This window comes from Arachis stenosperma, chromosome 4 (assembly GCF_014773155.1).
Source record: "Arachis stenosperma cultivar V10309 chromosome 4, arast.V10309.gnm1.PFL2, whole genome shotgun sequence".
Classification (NCBI taxonomy): domain Eukaryota; kingdom Viridiplantae; phylum Streptophyta; class Magnoliopsida; order Fabales; family Fabaceae; genus Arachis; species Arachis stenosperma.
Genome location: NC_080380.1, coordinates 63,101,767 through 63,125,232, shown reverse-complemented (window position 1 = coordinate 63,125,232; position 23,466 = coordinate 63,101,767). Strand labels below are relative to the sequence as shown.

General features: G+C 39.4%; 1 protein-coding gene across 1 annotated transcript; it reads right to left on the bottom strand.

Annotated features, from left to right (window-relative positions):
- Window positions 1-204: 204 nt before the first annotated feature.
- LOC130975041 (uncharacterized) lies at window positions 205-666 on the bottom strand. Its single transcript, XM_057899875.1, has one exon. The coding sequence runs from the start codon at window positions 664-666 to the stop codon at window positions 205-207; it is 462 nt and encodes a 153-aa protein (XP_057755858.1).
- Window positions 667-23,466: the final 22,800 nt, after the last annotated feature.

The following is a 23,466-nucleotide window of genomic DNA, read 5'->3' as shown; positions in this document are numbered from 1 at the left end:
CAAAATAAAGCTAAGAACACTCTAAATCTTAAAAAGAAATCTAAGGCTACCAAAGTAAGCAGTTGACACTAGAAGCTAGAAAGCAGTAAACTAGAGTAACAAACATGGAACAAGTTTAAAAATAGTAAACTAAAAGGATATGAATGTTGGGTTGCCTCCCAACTAGCGCTACTTTAACGTCATTAGCTTGACGGTTCTTTCTCTTCAGCTGAGGTTGTAGTTCACTCTTTGCTCATCCAGTGAGTCTCTCAAGTAATGCTTACGTCCATGGCCATTTACAGTGAATGTCCTCTGTGTTTTCTCATCCATAAGCTCCACATGACAATAATGGGAAACTTTGATGATTGTGAAGGGCCGTGACCATCTTGATTTCAGCTTTCCTGGGAAGAATTTGAGCCTTAAGTTGTATAAGAGATCCTTTGGGCTTTCTACAAACTCCCTTCTTGATAGCTTTTGATCATGCCATTTCTTTGTTTTCTCCTTATAAATCTTCGCATTTTCATAGGCTTGAGTTCTGAATTCTTCTAATTCATTCAACTGCAGCCACCTTTTTTCCCCAGTAGCTTGAATATCAAAGTTTAACATCTTTAGAGCCCAAAATGCTCTATGCTCAAGTTCCACTAGTAGATGACAAGCTTTTCCAAACACCAATTGGTATATAGACATGCCAATAGGTTTCTTAAAAGCTGTTCTATAGGCCTATAAAGCATCATCCAACTTCTTGGACCAATCTTTCCTTGAGTTCCCAACAGTCTTCTCAAGGATCCTCTTGAGCTCTCTATTTGAAATTTCAGCTTGACCATTGGTTTGTGGATGGTATGGGATGGCTACTTTGTGCTTAACACCATATTTGAGGAGGAGTGTCTCTAGTTGCTTGTTGTAAAAGTGACTTCCTCCATCATTTATAAAAGCTCTTAGAACCCCAAACCGGCTAAATATATTATTCCTCAAGAAATTGATCATCATTTTGTTGTCATTAGTTGATGTTGCTATGGCCTCTACCCATTTGGACACATAGTCCACAGTGACCAATATATAATTGTTTGAGTATGAGGGTGGAAAGGTCCCATGAAGTCAATCCCCCAAACATGAAACTACTCTAACTCCATTATGAACCTCTGTGGAATCTCATTCTTTTTGGGTAGGTTGCCAACTTTTTGACACTCATTGCACCTTGTAACCAACTCCCTTACATCATTGAACATAGTGGGCCAGAAAAATCCATATTGCAAAACCTTGGCTGCAGTCCTTTTTCCACTAAAGTGTCCTCCATAGGTAGATTCATGGCAGTGCCAAAGAACCTTTTGTCCTTCCACATGAGAAATGCATCTTCTTTGAATTCCATCAGCACACTTCTTAAAGAGGTATGGTTCATCCCAAATGAAATGCTTGGCATCATTGATGAGCTTCATTCATAAGGGCTTGTTGATGTTGGATGGTAGCTCTCCAATGGCCTTGAAATTTGCTATGTCTGCAAACCATAGGGCCTCTTGAACCATTATCAATTGCTCATTTGGAAAGCTTTCATTTACACTAGGGCTTCAAGCTTCATTGTTCATATGTGGGATCCTTGAGATGTTGTTAGCCACCTTATTTTTTGCTCCACTTCTATCCTTGATTTCAATATTGTACTCTTGGAGTAATACGATCCATCTGATCAATCTAGGCTTAGACTCTTGTTTGGTTAGTGATGAGCGGATAATTTGTACGCTTTTTGGCATTGTTTTCAGTATGTTTTTAGTATCTTTTAGTTAGTTTTTAATATATTTTTAGTAGTTTTTAGTTAAAATACACTTTTCTGGACTTTACTATGAGTTTGTGTATTTTTCTGTAATTTCAGGTATTTTCTGGCTGAAATTGAGGGTCCTGAGCAAAAATCTGATTCAGAGATTGAAAAGGACTGCAGATGCTGTTGGATTCTGACCTCCCTGCACTCGAAGTGGATTTTCTAGAGCTACAGAAGCCCAATTGGCGCGCTCTCAACGGCATTGGAAAGTATACATCCTGGGCTTTCCAGCAATGTATAATAGTCCATACTTTGCCCGAGATTTGATGGCCCAAACCGGCGTGGCAAATCAGCCTCAGAATTTTCAGCGTTTAACGCTGGAACTGGCATAAAACTTGGAGTTAAACGCCCAAACTGGCATGAAAGCTGGCGTTTAACTCCAGAAAAGGTCTCTACACATGAAAGCTTCAATGCTCAGCCCAAGCACACACCATGTGGGCCCAGAAGTGGATTTTTCTGTCATTTACTCATTTCTGTAAAACCTTAGGTTACTAGTTTACTATTAATAGGATCTTTTGACATTGTATCAGTACCTCATGACACTTTACACGTTTCCTTGTGTACCTTCTACGGCATGAGTCTCTAAACCCCATGGTTGGGGGTGAGGAGCTCTGCTGTGTCTTGATGGATTAATGCAATTACTACTGTTTCTTATTCAATCATGCTTGCTTCTATTCTAAGACATCACTTGCTCTTAACCCGGATGAATGTGATGATCCGTGACACTCATCATCATTCTCAACTATGAACGTGTGCCTGACAACCACCTCCGTTCTACCTTAGATTGAGTAGATATCTCTTGGATTCCTTAATCAGAATCTTCGTGGTATAAGCTAGAACTGATGGCGGCATTCAAGAGAATCCGGAAGGTCTAAACCTTGTCTGTGGTATTCTGAGTAGGATTCAATGATTGAATGACTGTGACATGCTTCAAACTCCTAGCAGGCGGGGCGTTAGTGACAGACGCAAAAGAATCAATGGATTCTATTCCAGCCTGACCGAGAACCGACAGATGATTAGCCATGCTGTGACAGAGCATAGGAACGTTTTCACTGAGAGGATGGGAGGTAGCCACTGACAACGGTGAAACCCTACATACAGCTTGCCATGGAAGGAGCCTTGCGTGTTTGATGAAGAAGACAGTAGGAAAGCAGAGATTCAGAAGATGGAGTATCTCCAAAGCCTTAACCTATTCTCCACTACTGCATAACAAGTACTTATTTCATGTTCTTTTTCTTTTCACAATCAATCATGATAATTTCTGATATCCTAACTAAGATTTACAAGATAACCATAGCTTGCTTCAAGCCGACAATCTCCGTGGGATCGACCCTTACTCACGTAAGGTATTACTTGGACGACCCAGTGCACTTGCTGGTTAGTTGTGCGGGATTGCAAAAGTGTGATTGCAATTTCGTGCACCAAGTTTTTGGCGCCGTTGCCGGGGATTGTTCGAGTTTAGACAACTGACGGCTTATCTTGTTGCTTAGATTAGGACTGTTTTATTCTTGTTGGTTTAGAGTCTTTTAGTTGAGTCTAGTTTCATATTTTGAGTTTGGTGTCAATTGCATGCTTTTGTTTTTCTTTTAGTTTTCAAATTTGCATGTCTTCAGTCCCTTTTTGATCCGTAAAAATTCTAAGTTTGGTGTCCTCTTTGTGTTTTTCCCTTAAAATTTTCGAAAAAATTAGTGTTTGATTTTCTAAAAATTTTAAGTTTGGTGTCATTTTGTTGTTTTTCTCTTTCCTCTTATCAAAAATCAAATCTTTTTCATAAAAACTTTTCAATCATATCTTTCTAATTGCTCTTTTCAAAATCTTTTTAATTAACTAATTGATTCAGTTCTCAATTTGCTTTGATCTTATTTCCTTTTTGATTTTCGAATTTTTATTTTGATTTACTTTTGTCTTTATTTTAATTTTCGGTTAATTAAAAAAAAACAAAATTTATCTATTTGCAATCATTATCATTTCTCTTTTGTCCATTATGGACCTAAGAGGGATTGATCAGTCCAAAAGGACTCTGGGGTCATATGCTAACCCCATTACAGCTGCATATGGGAGTAGCATCTGTACACCTCCCATCAAAGCAAGCAGCTTTGAGCTAAATCCTCAACTCATTATCATAGTGCAGCAAAATTGCCAGTATTCCGGTCTTCCACAGGAAGAACCTACTGAGTTTCTGGCACAGTTCTTGCAAATTGCTGACACAGTACATGATAAAGAGGTGGATCAGGATGTCTACAGACTATTACTGTTTCCATTTGCTGTAAAAGATCAAGCTAAAAGGTGGTTGAATAACCAACCTACAGCAAGCATAAAGACATGGAAACAGTTATCAGACAAATTCCTGAATCATTTTTACCCTCCAAAGAGGATGACATAGCTAAGGCTGGACATCCAAGGCTTTAAACAAAAGGATAATGAATCCCTTTATAATGCCTGGGAGAGGTATAGAGGTATGCTAAGAAAATGCCCCTCTGAAATGTTTTCAGAGTGGGTACAATTAGACATCTTCTACTATGGGCTTACAGAAAAAGCTCAGATGTCTTTAGACCACTCAGCTGGTGGATCTATACACATGAGGAAGACAATTGAAGAAGCTAAAGAGCTTATAGACACTGTTGCTAGAAACCAATACTTATACTCTAGCAATGAGTTCTCTCCAAAAGAGGAAGTCATGGCAGTAGTCACTGATCCTAATCCTCAAGAACAGATGATTGAGCTTAATCAACAATTACTCCTGATGACAGAACAGTTAGCAGAATTTAAAGAAATGCTCCATGATACTAAAGTTGCTAACAAGAACATAGAACTGCAGTTGAATCAAGCAAAACAGCAAATATCTAAACAGATAACAGAGGAATGTCAAGCAGTTCAACTGAGGAGTGGGAAGACACTGAATAACACTGCTCAAAAGAGCAAAAAGCCAAACAAGGAACAATTGACAGAGGATAACCAAACCACTGTTCAAAATCCCTCTGAGGACAGTAAGAGCCCAGAGAGGAATGTTATTGGCGTTCAAACGCCAGAAAGGGAGGGAAAGCTGGTGTTAAATGCCCATTCCCTGCCCAGTTCTGGCGTTCAAACGCTAGAAAAGGGGGAAAAGTTGGCGTTAAACGCCCATTTTCCACCCAATCCTGGCGTTCAAACGCCAAGGGAGGATCAGACACCTGAGAGTGCTGATAATAATCCCTCTAACAAGGCTTCTTCAACCACTTCTGTAAGGAATAAACCTGCAGCATCTAAGGTTGAAGAATATAAAGCCAAGATGCCCTATCCTCAGAAACTCTGCCAAGCAGAGCAGGATAGGCAATTTGCCCGCTTTGCAGACTATCTAAGGACTCTTGAAATAAAGATTCCATTTGCAGAGGCACTTGAGCAAATACCTTCTTATGCTAAGTTCATGAAAGAGATCTTAAGTCATAAGAAGGATTGGAGAGAAACAGAAAAAGTGTTTCTCACTGAAGAATGTAGTGCAGTCATTCTGAAAAGCTTACCAGAAAAGCTTCAAGGTCCTGGGAGCTTTATGATACCATGCACATTAGAAGGCGCTTGCACCAAGACAGCCCTATGTGATCTTGGAGCAAGCATCAATCTAATACCTGCATCCACTATCAGAAAGCTTGGATTGGCTGGAGAAGTCAAACCAACCAGGATATGCCTCCAACTTGCTGATGGCTCTATCAAACATCTATCAGGTATAATAGAGGACATGATTGTCAAGGTTGGGCCATTTGCCTTTCCAACTGACTTTGTGGTGCTGGAAATGGAGGAGCACAAAAGTGCAACTCTCATTCTAGGAAGACCTTTCCTAGCAACTGGACGAACTCTCATTGATGTACAAAAAGGGGAAGTAACCCTGAGAGTCAATGAGGATGAGTTCAAGTTGAATGCTGTGAAAGCTATGCAGCATCCAGACACACCAAATGACTGCATGGGCGCTGACATTATTGACTCTCTGGTAGAAGAGATCAATATGACTGAAAGCCTAGAATCAGAGCTTGAGGACATCTTCAAAGATGCCCAACCTGATCAAGAAGAACCAGAGGAAACAAAGGAATTTTCGAAAATTCCTCAGGAGGAGGATAAACCTCCCAAACCTGAACTCAAACCTCTACCACCATCTCTGAAATATGCATTTCTGGGAGAGGGTGACACTTTTCCAGTGATTATAAGCTCTGCTTTGAATCCACAGGAAGAGGAAGCACTGATTCAAGTGCTAAGGACACACAAGAGAGCTCTTGGGTGGTCCATAAGTGATCTTAAGGGCATTAGCCCAGCTAGATGCATGCACAAGATCCTGTTGGAGGATAATGCCAAACCAGTGGTCCAACCACAGAGGAGGCTAAATCCAGCCATGAAGGAGGTGGTGCAGAAAGAGGTCACTAAATTACTAGAGGCTGGGATTATTTATCCTATTTCTGATAGCCCCTGGGTGAGCCCTGTCCAAGTTGTCCCCAAAAAGGGAGGCATGACAGTGGTTCATAATGAAAAAAATGAACTAGTTCCTACAAGAACAGTCACAGGGTGGCGTATGTGTATTGACTACAGAAGGCTCAATACAGCCACCAGAAAGGATCATTTTCCTTTACCATTCATAGACCAAATGCTAGAAAGACTAGCTGGTCATGATTATTACTGCTTTTTGGATGGCTATTCAGGCTACAACCAAATTGCAGTAGATCCTCAAGACCAAGAGAAAACAGCATTTACTTGCCCTTCTGGCGTGTTTGCCTACAGAAGGATGCCTTTTGGTCTGTGCAATGCACCTGCAACCTTTAAGAGGTGCATGCTCTCTATCTTCTCAGATATGGTAGAGAAATTTCTTGAAGTCTTCATGGATGACTTCTCAGTATATGGAGACTCATTCAGCTCCTGTCTTAATCACCTAGCACTTGTCCTGAAAAGGTGTCAAGAGACTAATCTGGTTTTAAACTGGGAGAAATGTCACTTTATGGTGATTGAGGGAATTGTCCTTGGGCACAAAATTTCAAGCAGGGGAATAGAGGTGGATAAGGCAAAGGTAGAGGTAATTGAAAAATTACCACCACCTGCCAATGTTAAGGCAATCAGAAGCTTTCTGGGGCATGCAGGATTCTACAGAAGGTTTATAAAGGATTTTTCAAAAATTGCAAAACCTCTGAGTAATCTGCTAGCTGCTGACACACCATTTGTGTTTGACACACAGTGTCTGCAGGCATTTGAGACCCTGAAAGCTAAACTGGTCATAGCACCAGTCATCTCTGCACCAGATTGGGCATTGCCGTTTGAATTAATGTGTGATGCCAGTGATCATGCCATTGGTGCAGTGTTGGGACAGAGGCATAATAAACTTCTGCACGTCATTTATTATGCTAGCCATGTTCTAAATGATGCACAGAAGAATTACACAACCACAGAAAAAGAATTACTTGCAGTGGTTTATGCCATTGACAAGTTTAGATCTTATCTAGTAGGATCCAAAGTGATTGTGTACACTGACCATGCTGCTCTTAAATACTTACTCACAAAGTAGGATTCAAAACCCAGGCTAATAAGATGGGTGTTGCTTCTGCAAGAGTTTGATATAGAAATAAGAGACAGAAAAGGGACAGAGAACCAAGTAGCTGATCATCTGTCCCGAATAGAACCAGTAGCTGCGGCGTCCCTCCCTTCTACTGAGATCTCTGAGACTTTTCCAGATGAGCAACTCTTTGCCATTCAGGAAGCTCCTTGGTTTGCAGATATTGCAAATTATAAAGCTGTGAGGTTCATACCCCAGGAGTACAGCAAAGTTCAAAGAAAGAAATTAATTTTAGATGCCAAGTACTACCTCTGGGATGAACCATATCTCTTTAAGAGATGTGCAGACGGAGTAATCCGCAGATGTGTACCCAGAGAAGAAGCACAAAAGATCCTATGGCACTGCCATGGATCACAGTATGGAGGACATTTTGGAAGTGAGCGAACAGCCACTAAAGTCCTCCAATGTGGCTTCTACTGGCCTACTCTCTATAAAGATTCCCGAGAGTTTGTGCGTAATTGTGACAGTTGCCAAAGAGCTGGTAACTTGCCTCACGGATATGCCATGCCTCAACAAGGGATATTAGAGATAGAATTGTTTGATGTATGGGGAATTGACTTCATGGGTCCATTCCCACCATCATACTCAAACACTTACATTCTGGTGGCAGTGGACTATGTATCTAAGTAGGTAGAGGCAATTGCTACACCCACTAATGATACCAAGACCGTGCTGAAATTCCTCCAGAAACACATCTTCAGCAGGTTTGGTGTTCCCAGAGTACTAATCAGTGACGGGGGCACTCATTTCTGCAATAGACAGCTACACTCTGCTATGGTTAGATATGGAATTAGCCATAAAGTGGCAACTCCGTATCATCCACAGACAAATGGGCAAGCTGAAGTCTCTAACAGAGAGCTAAAAAGAATCCTAGAACGGACTGTGATAGCCCGAAGAAAGGATTGGGCAAAGAGCTTGGATGATGCTCTGTGGGCATACAGAACAGCATTCAAGACTCCTATAGGAACCTCTCCGTACCAACTGGTGTATGGGAAGGCCTGTCATCTGCCCGTGGAACTGGAACATAAAGCCTACTGGGCAACCAGGTTCCTAAACATGGATGCTCAGCTAGCTGGTGAAAAAAGATTGCTCCAGTTAAATGAGCTAGAGGAGTTCAGACTCAATGCCTTTGAAAATGCAAAAATTTATAAGGAAAAGGCAAAGAAGTGGCATGACAAGAAATTGTCAACCAGAGTCTTTGAGCCAGGACAAAAAGTTCTGCTCTTCAACTCTAGGCTCAAATTGTTTCCAGGAAAACTCAAATCCCGGTGGAGGGGTCCGTATGTGATTACAGGAGTGTCACCATATGGATATGTTGAGCTTCAGGATATTGATTCTGACAAAAAGTTCATTGTTAATGGACAGAGAATCAAGCATTATCTTGAAAGCAATTTTGAGCAGGAATGCTCAAAACTGAGACTTGAGTGAGTCTCAGTAAAGGTCCAGCTAAAGACAGTAAAGAAGCGCTTGCTGGGAGGCAACCCAGTCATTAGGAGGTTATATGATTTGCTTTTACAAAGGCAAGTGTCAAAAATGATGGAATTCACAGAGCTACAGAAGGATTCAGCTCAAAAAGCAGAGAAAAAGAGCTTGCTGGCGAAAAAATGCCAGTAAGGGGCATTTTGGGCATTAAACGCCAGAATGGGTACCATTCTGGGCGTTTAACGCCAGGAATGGTGCCATTTTGGGCGTTAAACGCCAGAATGGGCACCATTCTGGGCGTTTAACGCCAGGTGTGCAGCATCCTGGGCGTTTAGAAAAACGCCCAGTGATAAAGGAATTCTGGCGTTTAACGGCAGCCAGGGCACCTGGCTGGGCGTTAAACGCCCAAAAGGGGCAACAAATGGGCGTTAAACGCCAGAATGGGTGCCATTCTGGGCGTTTAACGCCAGAAAGGTGGGGGGACCACAATTTTGTTTTCAAATCAATTTTTTTCAAACTTTCCTTTTCTTACCCATACCTTTCTACAAAAATACATCTCAACCCTTCATCATTCACTTTCAAATCTTCAAAAATCAAGACCACTCCTCAAATCTATCCCAAATCTTATTCAAAAACTCACCCTTTTCTCAAATCCTCTCCATATCTTCTCAAATCTCTTCTCAATTTTTTCGAAATCTCCTTTCCCCCCCCCCCCTTATAAGAACACGTTCGGCCTCACCTTTCCCCCACACCATTCGAATTTGCTCTCTCCTCTCTCTTCTCCTTCCTTTCTTTTGCTTGAGGACAAGGAAACCTCTAAGTTTGGTGTGCTTTTCCGTGATCACTAAAGCCAAGATTCATCAAGATCATGGCTCCTAAGGGAAAACAAACCAATTTAAGAGGAAAGAAAGAGAATAATCCAAAGAATCTTTGGAATCAAGAGAAGTTCTTAACCAAAGAACATGAAGACCATTATCACAAAATAATGGGTATGAGGTCAGTGATCCCGGAAGTGAAGTTTGAGCTGAAAGAAGATGAATATCCGGGGATCCAAGAGCAAATTCGAAACAGAGGATGGGAAGTTCTAACCAATCCTGAGATAAAGGTTGGAAGGAACATGGTTCAGGAATTCTACTCAAATCTGTGGCTAACAGATAAACAGAGAATGACTGGAACCGCTTACCATACCTACAGAACCATGGTCAGAGGGAAAGTTATGTACTTCCATCTGGACAAAATAAGAGAAATCTTCAAGTTGCCTCAACTGCAAGATGATCCTGACTCCTTTAATAGGAGAATGGTGAGAGCAGATAAAGGGTTGGATCAAGTTCTAGAGGACATATGCCTCCCTGAAACTAAGTGGATAACCAATTCTAAGGGTGTCCCAAACCAACTCAAAAGGGGAGACCTCAAACCAATTGCAAGAGGTTGGCTAGACTTTATTGGGCGTTCCATACTGCCCACTAGCAACCGTTCTGAGGTCACTATCAAGAGAGCAGTGATGATTCATTGCATTATGCTTGGAAAAGAAGTGGAGGTGCATCATGTGATTGCTTGTGAGATCTACACAATTGCAAATAAGAATTCCACTGTAACCAAATTGGCTTACCCAAGCTTGATCCCCTTGCTTTGTAAAGAGGCTGGGGTAAAGATGGAAGCAGATGAATTCATACCCATTGAACATCCAATCACCAAGAAGTCAATGGAAGGAGCAAGAGAAGCAGGGGCGTGAAATCCAAGAGTTGAAACGCCAAAAGCTCTCCTCTCAAGCTGAGGGAGCATCCACTTCTCAAAATCAAGGTTGTTGAGTCCTAACTCTGTGAAAACCTCTATCATTAGGAGCTTAGTTTAAATTTTTGTTTTCTAATTTTATATCTATTTTTGAGTCTTGTTCTTAATTCATAATTAATAAAATTTAAAGATTATGCCTTAAAGTTATGAATGTCCTATGAATCCATCACCTCTCTTAAATGAAAAATGCTTTAATCACAAAAGAATAAGAAGTACAGGATTTCGAATTTATCTCTGAAACTAGTTGAATTAGTTTGATGTGGTGACAATAGTTTTTGTTTTCTGAATGAATGCTTGAACAGTGCATATGTCTTTTGAATTTGTTGTTTTGAGAATGTTAAAATTGTTGGCTCTTGAAAGAATGAGGAGAAAGAGAACTGTTATTGAGGATCTGAAAAATCATCAAATTGATTCTTGAAGCAAGAAAAAGCAAAAAAAAAAAATTCGAAAAAAAAAGAGAAGAAAAAGAAAAAGAAAGAAATAAAGTTGTGAACCAAGGCAAAAAGAGTGTGCTTAAGAACCCTGGACACCTCTAATTGGGGACTCTAGCAAAGCTGAGTCACAATCTAAAAAGGTTCACCCAATTATGTGTCTGTGGCATGTATGTATCCGGTGGTAATACTGGAAGACAGAGTGCTTTGGGCGACAGCCAAGACTCATACACTAGCTATGTTCAAGAATCATTATACTTAACTAGGAGAATCAATAACACTATCTGAGTTCTGAGTTCTCATAGATGCCAATCATTCTGAACTTCAAAGGATAGAGTGAGATAACAAAACTATTCGGAGGCAAAAAGCTACTAGTCCCGCTCATCTAATTGGAACTATGTTTCTTTGATATTTTGGAGTCTATAGTATATTCTCTTCTTTTTATCCTATTTTGATTTTCAGTTGCTTGGGGACAAGCAACAATTTAAGTTTGGTGTTGTGATGAGCGGATAATTTGTACGCTTTTTGGCATTGTTTTCAGTATGTTTTTAGTATCTTTTAGTTAGTTTTTAGTATATTTTTAGTAGTTTTTAGTTAAAATACACTTTTCTGGACTTTACTATGAGTTTGTGTGTTTTTCTGTAATTTCAGGTATTTTCTGGCTGAAATTGAGGGTCCTGAGCAAAAATCTGATTCAGAGACTGAAAAGGACTGCAGATGCTGTTGGATTCTGACCTCTCTGCACTCGAAGTGGATTTTCTGAAGCTACAGAAGCCCAATTGGCGCGCTCTCAACGTCATTGGAAAGTAGACATTCGGGGCTTTCCAGCAATGTATAATAGTCCATACTTTGCCCGAGATTTGATGGCCCAAACCGGCGTGGCAAATTAGCCTCAGAATTTCCAGTGTTTAACGCTGGAACTGGCATAAAACTTGGAGTTAAACGCCCAAACTGGCATGAAAGCTGGCGTTTAACTCCAGAAAAGGTCTCTACACATGAAAGCTTCAATGCTCAGCCCAAGCACACACCATGTGGGCCCGGAAGTGGATTTTTCTGTCATTTACTCATTTCTGTAAAACCTTAGGTTACTAGTTTACTATTAATAGGATCTTTTGACATTGTATCAGTACCTCATGACACTTTACACGTTTCCTTGTGTACCTTCCATGGCATGAGTCTCTATACCCCATGGTTGGGGGTGAGGAGCTCTGCTGTGTCTTGATGGATTAATGCAATTACTACTGTTTCTTATTCAATCATGCTTGCTTCCATTCTAAGATATCACTTGCTCTTAACCCGGATGAATGTGATGATCCGTGACACTCATCATCATTCTCAACTATGAACGTGTGCCTGACAACCACCTCCGTTCTACCTTAGATTGAGTAGATATCTCTTGGATTCCTTAATCAGAATCTTCGTGGTATAAGCTAGAACTGATGGCGGCATTCAAGAGAAGCCAGAAGGTCTAAACCTTGTCTGTGGTATTCTGAGTAGGATTCAATGATTGAATGACTGTGACGTGCTTCAAACTCCTAGCAGGCGGGGCGTTAGTGACAGACGCAAAAGAATTAATGGATTCTATTCCAGCCTGACCGAGAACCGACAGATGATTAGCCATGCTGTGACAGAGCATAGGAACGTTTTCACTGAGAGGATGGGAGGTAGCCACTGACAACGGTGAAACCCTACATACAGCTTGCCATGGAAGGAGCCTTTCGTGTTTGATGAAGAAGACAGTAGGAAAGCAGAGATTCAGAAGATGGAGTATCTCCAAAGCCTCAACCTATTCTCCACTACTGCATAACAAGTACTTATTTCATGTTCTTTTGCTTTTCACAATCAATCCTGATAATTTCTGATATCCTAACTAAGATTTACAAGATAACCATAGCTTGCTTCAAGCCGACAATCTCCGTGGGATCGACCCTTACTCACGTAAGGTATTACTTGGACGACCCAGTGCACTTGCTGGTTAGTTGTGCGGGATTGCAAAAGTGTGATTGCAATTTCGTGCACCAGTTAGCAAGTATTTGAGACCTGCATTGTCAGTAAACACAACTATTTTAGTACCAATAAGGTAAGACCATAGCAAGAAGTTCTTTTTCTGTGGTGGTGTAATTCCTTTGGGCTTCATTAAGGACCTTACTAGCATAATATATAACATGCACTAGCTTGTTTCTCCTTTGTCCTAATACAGCACCAATGGCAAACTCTGATGTATCACACATCAATTCAAAAGGTAATTCCCATCTTGGTGGTGCTATAATAGGTGCAGAGGAGAGTTTACTCTTGAGCTCCTCAAAAGCTTGCATACATTCTCTATCAAATATGAAGGGTACATTAGCGACAAGCAAGTTGCTTAAAGGTTTAGCAATTTTTGAAAAGTCTCTAATGAACCTTCTATAGATGCCAGCATGTCCCAAGAAACTCCTAACTGCTTTGACATTGCGAGGTGGGGGTAACTTTTCAATCACTTACACCTTGGCTTTATCTACCTCTATGCCTTTCTTAGAGATTTTGTGGCCAAGGACTACCCCTTCGGTAACCATAAAATGACTTTTTCCCAGTTTAAAACTATGTTAGTCTCTTAGCATCTCTTGAGCACCAAGGCAAGATGGTGTAAGCAATTAGGAAAAGAGTCACCAACCACTGAAAAATTATCCATGAAAACTTCAATGAATTTCTCAATCATATCAGAAAAAATGGACAGCATACACCTTTGGAATATGGCAGGTGCATTGCACAAACCAAAGGGCATACATATATATACAAAAACACCATAAAGGTAAGTGAAAGATTTCTTTTCTTGGTCTTTAGGATCTACTACGATCTGGTTGTAGCTTGAATATCCATCCAAGAAACAATAATACTCATGTCCAGAAAGCCTCTTTAACATTTGATCCATGAAGGGTAGAGGAAAATGATCCTTCCTTGTGGATTTATTGAGCTTTCTGTAGTTTATACACATGTGCCACCTAGTCACTGTTCTTGTTGGTATTAGCTCATTCTTTTCATTTGGTATCACTCTGATTCCCTCTTTCTTGGGAACCACTTGAACAGGGCTCACCCAAGGGCTATCTGAGATAGGGTAGATCACCCCTGCTTGCCATAGCTTTAGCACTTCCTTTTGCACTACTTCTTTTATTGATGGATTCAATCTTCTTTATAGCTGGATTGAGGGCTCGGCATCCTCCTCAAGAAGGATCTTATGCATGCACATTAAAGGGCTAATTCTCTTTAAATCTAAAAGTGTACACCCAATGGCATCCTTGTGTTATTTCAGCACCTTAATGAGCTCCTCCTCTTGTTCCTTACTCAAGCTTGAGTTGACGATTAATGGATATGTGTCATTTCTCCCCAAGTAAGCATACTTTAAGCTTGGAGGCATGATGCATGAAAACTTGTCTCTCAATAAATGTTCTACCGGCAAGTGCACCAGATTCTCGTCAAGTAAAAACTCATTGTGGAGTGAGGTCGAATCCCACAAGGATTGGTTGGTTGATCAACGTTAATTGGAGAATTATTCTAGTTGAACAAAATCCGAATTTAATTGGTGTTGCAGAATGTAAATTGGCGGAAAACTTAAATTGTAAGAAATTAAATGAACATAAATTAAATTACAGGAATGTAGGTGCAGAAACTTAAATTGCAAGAAATTAAAAGGGAATGAGGATTAAGCATCAAATTAAAGAACAGAATGTAAAGAGAATGGATAGATCAGAAGTGGGAAAGCTCATTGGGGTCCGGAGATGTTATAATTCTCCGGATCAAATTCATTTTCATCTCTTCCTTAATCAATGCATTCATTGATCTCCTTGGCAATCTAATCTCTCTAAGCATGAACAATTACCCAATTTCTTAATTTAAGTGCTTATGGAAAGAGATGAAGTATGATCACTGATTATACCACACATATTTATAGATCAAAGTGTTGGTAGGATTACATGTCACGATACCCATCCAAACCCCAATCAAATCCAATGTGAGAAAGCATTTCTAGCATGATCTCTACATTCCTCTTCCAAGGTTCAGAGGAGATCCAATTATGAATAGCTTATTTTCCAAGATAACTATCCAATTGGATGAAGACCGAAAGCTTTCTAGCAAAATCAATAGAAAAGAAAGAAGAAGAAGAATGAAAAACCAATATTGATCCATTGAATTACACAGAGCTCCCTAACCCAATGAAAGGGGTTTAGTTGTTCATAGCTCTCAGAATGGAAAATGAAAATGAAAAGTACATTACAGATGACAAGTAAAATTTTTGCAGAGTCTCAGTACAGTGTATCCGCCTCCCTGATGACAAGTTATCTTCAAGTATTTTTTACTTGTTTCATTAGATTTTATGCACTTTCTTGCACAATAAGTAAGTGATTTGGAGTGGATTTTCATGGTTACTTAGAATCAATCAACAATTATTTATTTAACACAAAATAATAGGGTTTAAGCAAGAATTAGTTGATTTTATGAATGATTTAGAAACCTTGTGAATTTAGTGATACATTGATATGTTTGTTTGGTTACTTGTAGGTGAAGAAATGAAAAAAAAAAGAACCATGAAATCATGCTCAACCCAAGTGTTGCCCATGACATAAAAGCGTAGCACTCAAGGAATAAGGCCAAGCATAGCGCTCCCTAATTGAGCGAAGCGTTCACAAATTGAACGCTAGTGAGAAGGGAAGAGGAAGTAAGGCCAAGCATAGCGCTCAAACTTCCCAACGGAGTGCTCAACACCAAAACTCAAAAACAACGCCAACGCTCAAATCAGTGAGTGCTACGTTCACTTTTACAACGTTTTCGGGCATGGCACAAAAGAAAAGCAAGGTGCAGCACTTAAAGTGGGGTAGCCAAGGTTCAAAAAGGGAACCACACAAGCAAGGGAGCGCTACGTTGGAAGCTTCCAACTGAGCGCTACAAGGAAATTGAAGCCAAGAGAGGGCAGCCAAGGTTCGAAGAGGAGTCTAATGCACGAAATGGGCACTACGTTGAAAATTTCCAACTGAGCGCTATGCATGGGCAAGGAGGCAAGGCTCGAAGGAGGACACAAGGAGCTAGTAGCGCTATGTTCATTCTCCTCACTGAGCGCTCCACTGGAGCTAGGACCCTTGGTGCATTTTCAATCAAAATTTCCATCTTGGATACACTTCTACACTAACTTGAAAAGCCCACTCCAAGTTCTGAAAACCAAAAATAGAAAGTGTATAAATAGGAGTTAATTTGATTTGTAGATGAACTTTTAGTTCATTTTTTAGTTTTCACTTTAATTTTCATTTGCCTTTGAATTTGGGATTTGGGAATTGGATCTAGTTTTCTTTCTGTTTTCATTTTCTTTTCTTCTGCAACTTCTGCTATCTATTCTTGGAATTTGAATTGAGATTGAAGAGCTCCATTGATTCTAAATCTGAGAATCATCTTTCATCTTTCTTCTCAATTGTTCTAAGAATTGGATCTTAGTTTAGTTTTTGTTTTCATTTTTCTTCTTCTGCAATTACTTTTCTGCTTGATCAGGAGATAAATTGAAATTTAGATCTATTTTCAAATTTCATTGCTCTTCTTCGATCTTCAATTTCTCTTTTAGATTTTCACAATTGAACTAAGTTTTCTTGCTGTTTGTTTCTTCTGCAAATTTTCATTTCTGTTTCAGCTTTTCTGCAATTCTCTTCATCTTACAGCTTTCTGATTTACTTTAGCTCGCATTTTCTTGTTCAATTCTAGATCCCAGCCCCCAAATCCCTTTAATTTTTAAGCAATTAAAGTTTCTCAGCAATTTAGATTCAGTCATTTAGTTTTCATGCACTTTAAGCTTCAGCCATTTACATTTCTTGCAATCTAAGTTTCTGTCATTTACATTACTTGCACTTTAAGTTTCAGCTCAATTTACATTTTTTGCACTTTAGATTCTGTCAATTTCTCCTATCCCTTTTATTTTCATGCAATTTAGCTTCTGTTGATCACAATTCACTCAAATCATCAACTATTTGCTTAACTAAATTCATCACCTAACTAAAATTGCTCAATCCATCAATCCCTATGGGATCGACTTCACTCTTGTGAGTAATTACTACTTGATGCGACCCGGTACACTTACCGGTGAGTTTTGTGTGGAATTGTTTTTCCCTCATCAAGTTTTTGGCGCCATTACCAGGGATTGATCTAGATTGACAATGATTAAGTAAGGTGGTGGTCTAGATTAAGCACTTCTTCTTTGTTTTTCTCTATTTTTGATAAGCACACTAACTATTTGAGACTTTGTCTCTACTAACTCTCACCACACTCAAGCTACAGAGTGTGCTGTGTATTTCTTGTTGTTTTAGTTGTATGACAGAAGCAAGGAGAGAGTTCTCCACCTCTGGTGACATTGATGAAAGAACTCTTTGAAGAATAAGGACAGAAGCCAGAGGAATGGGAGTTATTGGTGGAGAGGAATTAGAGGAAAAGAACCAGGAAATGAAAGGAAATGCTCCAAATCCACCAGAGGGGGTGGCTACCAACAATGGCCAGCCTCAAAAGAGGGTTCTAGCCTCCTAAACTTTTCCTAATCCAAGGCATTGTGGGAGTAGCATCCATACTCCCAATGTCAATGCAAATAATTTTGAATTGAAGCCTCAACTCATCACTCTCATACAGAACAATTGTTCCTATGTAGGAGGCCCACTTGAAGATCCAAACCAACACTTATCCACCTTTTTGAGGATATGTGACACAGTGAAAACTAATGGTGTGCATCTTGACATTTATAAATTGTTGCTGTTTTTATTTTCCCTGAGAGACGAAGTTACTCAATGGTTGGAGTCATTTCCAAGAGATAGCATCAACGATTGGGAAGATCTAGTGAACAAGTTCTTAGCCAAGTTCTATCCTCCCCAAAGAATCATCAGGCTCAAAACAGAGGTCCAAACATTCACTCAGATGGATGGAGAGTCATTGTATGAGGCATGAGAGAGAAACAAAGCTCTAATCAGGAAGTGCCCACCAGAAATGTTCAGTGAATGGGATAGACTCTAGAACTTCTATGAAGGATTGACATTGAGAGCTCAAGAAGCACTTGATTACTCTGCTGGAGGCTCAGTACAACTCATGAAGACAGCTGAGGAGGCTCAAAATCTCATTGACACTGTAATAAACAACCAATACTTCTATGGTCATCAGAGGCAATGCCAACCAGCTCAAAGGGAGGGTGTATTGGAGCTTGAAGGTGTGGACACTATTTTAGCTCAAAACAAGGTGATGCACCAACAAATCTAGTAGCAAATGGAGATGATGGCCAAGAGGATTGATGGCCTCCAAGTTGCAGCAGTGAATACAAGTCAACCATCACCCACATGGGGGCAAAATGAAGAAAACCAAGAGGATCAGCAATAGGAACTAGTTTAATATGTTCACAACCAAGGTTCTGGATCAAATGACTTTCATGGAGACACTTACAACTCTTCCTGGAGGAACTAACCAAATCTGAGATGGGGAGATAACCAAAATCAAAATAGCAGCCATGGAAAAGAAATTCAAACTAAAACAACTCAAGAAACATAAATCACCAAAACCATCAGCAAACTAACCAAAACCAATACAGAAAACTACAAAATAACTACCCTAATTCCAACTTCTATCCACCTAATAATCCATCAACTAACCAAAACACTTTTCACCAACCCTCAACATCCCATAATCAACCACAACCACCTCAAGACTCCCAAAGAATCACCAACTTGGAGATAATAATGGAAAGGATGATGAAGCCCCAAGAGCTAACCATCAAGAACCATGAAGCCTCAATGAAAAATTTAGAAAGGCAAATTGGTCAATTGTCCAAGCAAGCAGTGATTGAAAGACCAACCAGCTCACTCCCAAGTGATACTATTCCGAACCCCAAAGAAGAATGCAAAGCCATCCAGTTAAGGAGTGGAAGAACCTTGGTGAATGACAAGGAAACTAACAAGAAACTTATGGACAATCACAAAAGGCCAGTTGAAAAAGATGAGGCCAGCAGCAAGGAAGAAGACAAGCAAGATCAGGAGAAGCTTAAAGAGAAAGATGATCAGCCACAAGCTTCAAGGAAAGGGAAGCAAGTAATGGAGGAATCATCACAAGAACAAAGGAAGGTGGTGAAGGCATACACACCTCCTTTGCCGTATCCTCAAAGGCTACAAAAAGAGCTCAAGGACCAATAATTTCCCAAGTTCATTGAGGTCTTTAAAAAGCTGGAAATTAACATTCCACTTGCTGAAGTATTAGAGCAGATGCCTCTATATGCCAAGTTCTTGAAGGAGCTCATCAACAAAAAGAGAAGCTAGCAAGAGAAGGAAACCATTATGCTCACTGAAGAATGTAGTGCAGTAATCCAAAAAGGGCTTCCACCAAGACTCAAAGACCCTCGGAGCTTCTTCTTACCTTGCACCATTGGAAATATAACCATTGATAAGGCACTGTGTGACTTAGGAGCCAACATCAATCTAATGCCTTATTCTATGATGAGAAAGCTATGCATAGAGGAGGTAAAGCCCACACAGATGTCACTAGAGCTCGTGGACAAATCATTGGTATTTCCAAAAGGAGTGATTGAAAACCTTTTGGTCAAGTTGGATAAGTTTATATTCCTTACAGACTTTGTAATCCTAGTGATGTTGGGATTTTTGCTAGTAAAGAATTTTATAAAAATATAGTCGCGTTGTAAGCATAGATTCTAAACCAACAGAAAATCCCTTTGTACAAACATTTGGTTGTCATAAGTAACAAACCCCTTTAAAATTGATAACCGAGTATTTAAACCTCGGGTCGTCTTCTCAAGGAATTGCAGGGAGGTATGTTCTTGTTATTGGTTATGAGTCTTGTAAATTGGGGGTTTTGAAAGTGAGAAAGAAGTATGTTGAATGACAAGTAAAATAAATAAATAACTGTAAAATAAACTCTTGGCAAGATATGAGAAATTGGAAGTCCTATCCTAGTTATCCTTATCAGGTGTGATGAGAATTGAATTTTAATCCCACTTAGTTATCCTTTACTAAAGCAAAGGAAAGTCAAGTAGACTAATTAGTTTGATCCTCAAGTCCTAGTCAATCCCTGTGGGAAAACTAGCTTTAGAGCGATCTAGATCAAGTAGAATCTGCGAATTTCAACCGCTGCTGAGTTTGACAACTCAAGAGTTACCAATTAATCAACCAAAGCCAAAAGGGAATAAAATCTACTTGAATGAAAATAATTTGGGTAGAGCCCAAGCATCAATAACATAAATTAGAGAAAACAATCATAAGTCTGAAATACCTGAAATTATATTAATTAAGAAAATCCTAACATGAATGGCTCATAAGCCAAATAGGCAGCATAAGTAATACAAGCATTAAAGTATCTGAAAATAAAAGAGAAATATAAAGTAAAAGGAATATTGAACTTGATGAAGAGTTGAAATCCTAAATCCTTTAAGAGGAATACTAATCCTAAATCCTAAGAGAGAGGAGAGAACCTCTCTCTCTAAAAACTACATCTAAAACCTAAAATTGAATTGTGATCTGATATGATTCCTCCCTGAGTCTCTGCATGTTCCCTAACTTTAATCTGTGTTTTTGGGCCAAAAACTGGGTTGAAATGCGGCCCATAATCTCTGCCAGTAACTTTTGTAATTATGCAGATCGCGCACGTCACACGGTCGCGTCGTCCACGCGATCGCGTCACTCAGCATTTTTTGTACCACGCGTGCGCGTCGTCCACGCATTCGCGTCATTCGTGCAGCTTCCAGTCTGCGCGGTCACGTCAGGCACGCAAATGCGTCACTCTAATTTCTTCCATTTCGCGCGGTCGCGTAAGCCATGCGACCGCGTGACTTCTCGCTGGTCATCTCCTCGATTTCTTGTGTTCCTTCCATTTCTGCACGCTTCATCTTCATTCTCTAAGCCATTCTTACCCTTATGAAGCCTGAAATAGTTAACACACAGATCAAGGCATCGAATGGTACGAAGGAAGATAAAAATATACAACAAAAAGGTTCTTAGGAAGCAAGTTGTTAATCATAGGATATTTTTAGGAAGGAATTGTAAATACATGCAAATCATATGAATAAGTGGGTGAAAAGCTTGATAAAACCACTTAATAAAACACAATATAAACCATAAAATAGTGGTTTATCAACCTCCCCACACTTAAACATTAGCATGTCCTCATGCTAAACTCAAGGAGACTAAATAAATGAGCAGGGAAAGGCAAGACTCATGCAATGCAACCTATGAATGTGAATGCAACTACATGCTAAAATGATTTTACCTACTTGGTGAGAAAAGTAAATAAATCTTTCAAGAATAAATATGAGCTGGATTTCACTAATTCAAATCACAAAATAAAGTATAGATAACTTGCAAGAAGAAGATAGCTCATGAAAGCAGGGAACATAGAATTAAGCACTGAACCCTTACTGGTAATGTATGTCTCACTCTAGTCTCTCTAGTGTATAGGGTAATCACTCTATTCTTCTCTAATCATGCTTTCTAAACTTTGTTCTTCATCTAACCAATCAACAAATATTTAATGTACCAATACAAACATCATGAGGTCTTTTCAAGGTTGTAATGGGGCCAAGGCAAGGGTGAGGGTATATGTACGGCTAAGTGAGCTATAAATTGAACCCTTGATTAGTCTAAGACGTGACCTAACATATACATACTCTATATAATTTAGAAATCTTTCCTAGCTGCCCAATTTTTCCACTTGTGTGTTACATACTTATGTATCGATTTCTTTTTATTTTATCCCATGTGCATTGATTCTTTAATTTTTTCATTGGGGTAATTTTTGTCCCCTTATAATTTTTTTTCTTTTTTTCTTTTTTTTCTTATTTTTTTTGAAATATAAGAATAATATATCAATGCACGTAGTGTTTTAATTATTTTGATTTCACATGAGCATGCTCCCAAATTTCAAATAATTTATTCACTTTAATACCTTTTTCCTATCATCCCATGTTCCCATAAATTTCCTCACACTTAGTTGATACACAATTTTTATCTTAAGCTAACCAAGGATTCAACTTGGGATTTTTTATTTTATTTTTCTGCTTAAGGCTAGTAATGTGGTTATAAAACAGAAGGGGATTAAAAATCAAAGTGGCTAACAAGTGTGACATAAAAGGATAGGCTTTTTGGGATAAGTGAGCTAAAACAAGTAATGGCCTCAATCATATGCAAGCATGTAAATACACTAAATATTGAACATATAGATTGGAACAAAATAAAGATTACAATCATAGAGAAGAAAACACACAAGAATAAAATATTTATGGTTAGATAATGTAACCATGTAAATAAGCTCAAATTCTCACAGGATATGTGTTCTTTAGCTCAAAAACCATATTCTAATTTACAATCTTCAAACAAATTTAACACATAGAAAAATTTAATTTTTTTTATAATTTAAATTAGTGAATTACTATAAAAATTCCTTGAAAAAGAAAATATTACTTCAACCAAGTAGTGACTAAATGCATAAAATCAAACAAACATGCAATCAAATATGCAAATGCAACAATGAACAAACAAAGAAAATTAAACATTGGTGTTGAGATAGAAATAGCTAACCCATGGAGATCGGTACCGACCTCCCCACACTTAAAGAATGCACCGTCCTCAGTGCATGCTAAGATGTACAAGTGGACGGGCTGCTCCAGCTGATGCCTTTCGCTATAGATTGTGCAGATTGACTTGTTTGTCTCCCCATTTAGAAGCTTTCCCTTTCCCTTCCTCGGTGGCCATCCTGAAAGAAGAGGAAAAGAAGGAAAGTAACCCAGAAGTAAAGATAAGAACATAAATGAAATATGGGTGTTAATGCCAAATAATAAAGGTCTCAATTACATGGTAGCTACAACATGCAAGGGAGAAAATAGTGAAAGCAAATGGCATATCAAGAGTGCAAAAATTACAACAATGGGGAAGAGAGTGGGTAAAGAGAGATAATATAAATTCATGCCAATGCAAAAGTAATACAGGTATAAAAGATAGGCATTGATTTAATTAATATTACCTAACAAGAATAAAACAAGCCACTAAGCACCAAGATAATACTAGAAAAGATACAACAGTTGAATAAGAAAATTTAACTCCAATGGAAATGAAAAAGAAAGTAAGAAAGGAGGAAGAAAGAAGAAAAGATAGAAGAAATTAGGATTAGAAAAGAAAAGATAAGATAATTGGCGTTGGTATGGATAAGTTGTGCGTCACATATGACGCGGACGCGTGGTGCACGCGATCGCTTGGGGTGTGATAAATTCAAGTGACGTGGACACATCGGGCACGCAGACGCGTGACTCGTTTTGTGCTAGTGGCGCGAGAGTAGCCTCGCGCACGCAAAACTCTCTGTTTAAATGCATTTTTGCCAAAAATCTGGGTGATGCGGTCGCGTGGGTGACGCGATCGCGTGGATGGCCTAAATTTGAAAACGGTGCGGACGCGTGGAACACGCGTACGCGTGGAACACGCGTACGCGTGGCAGGG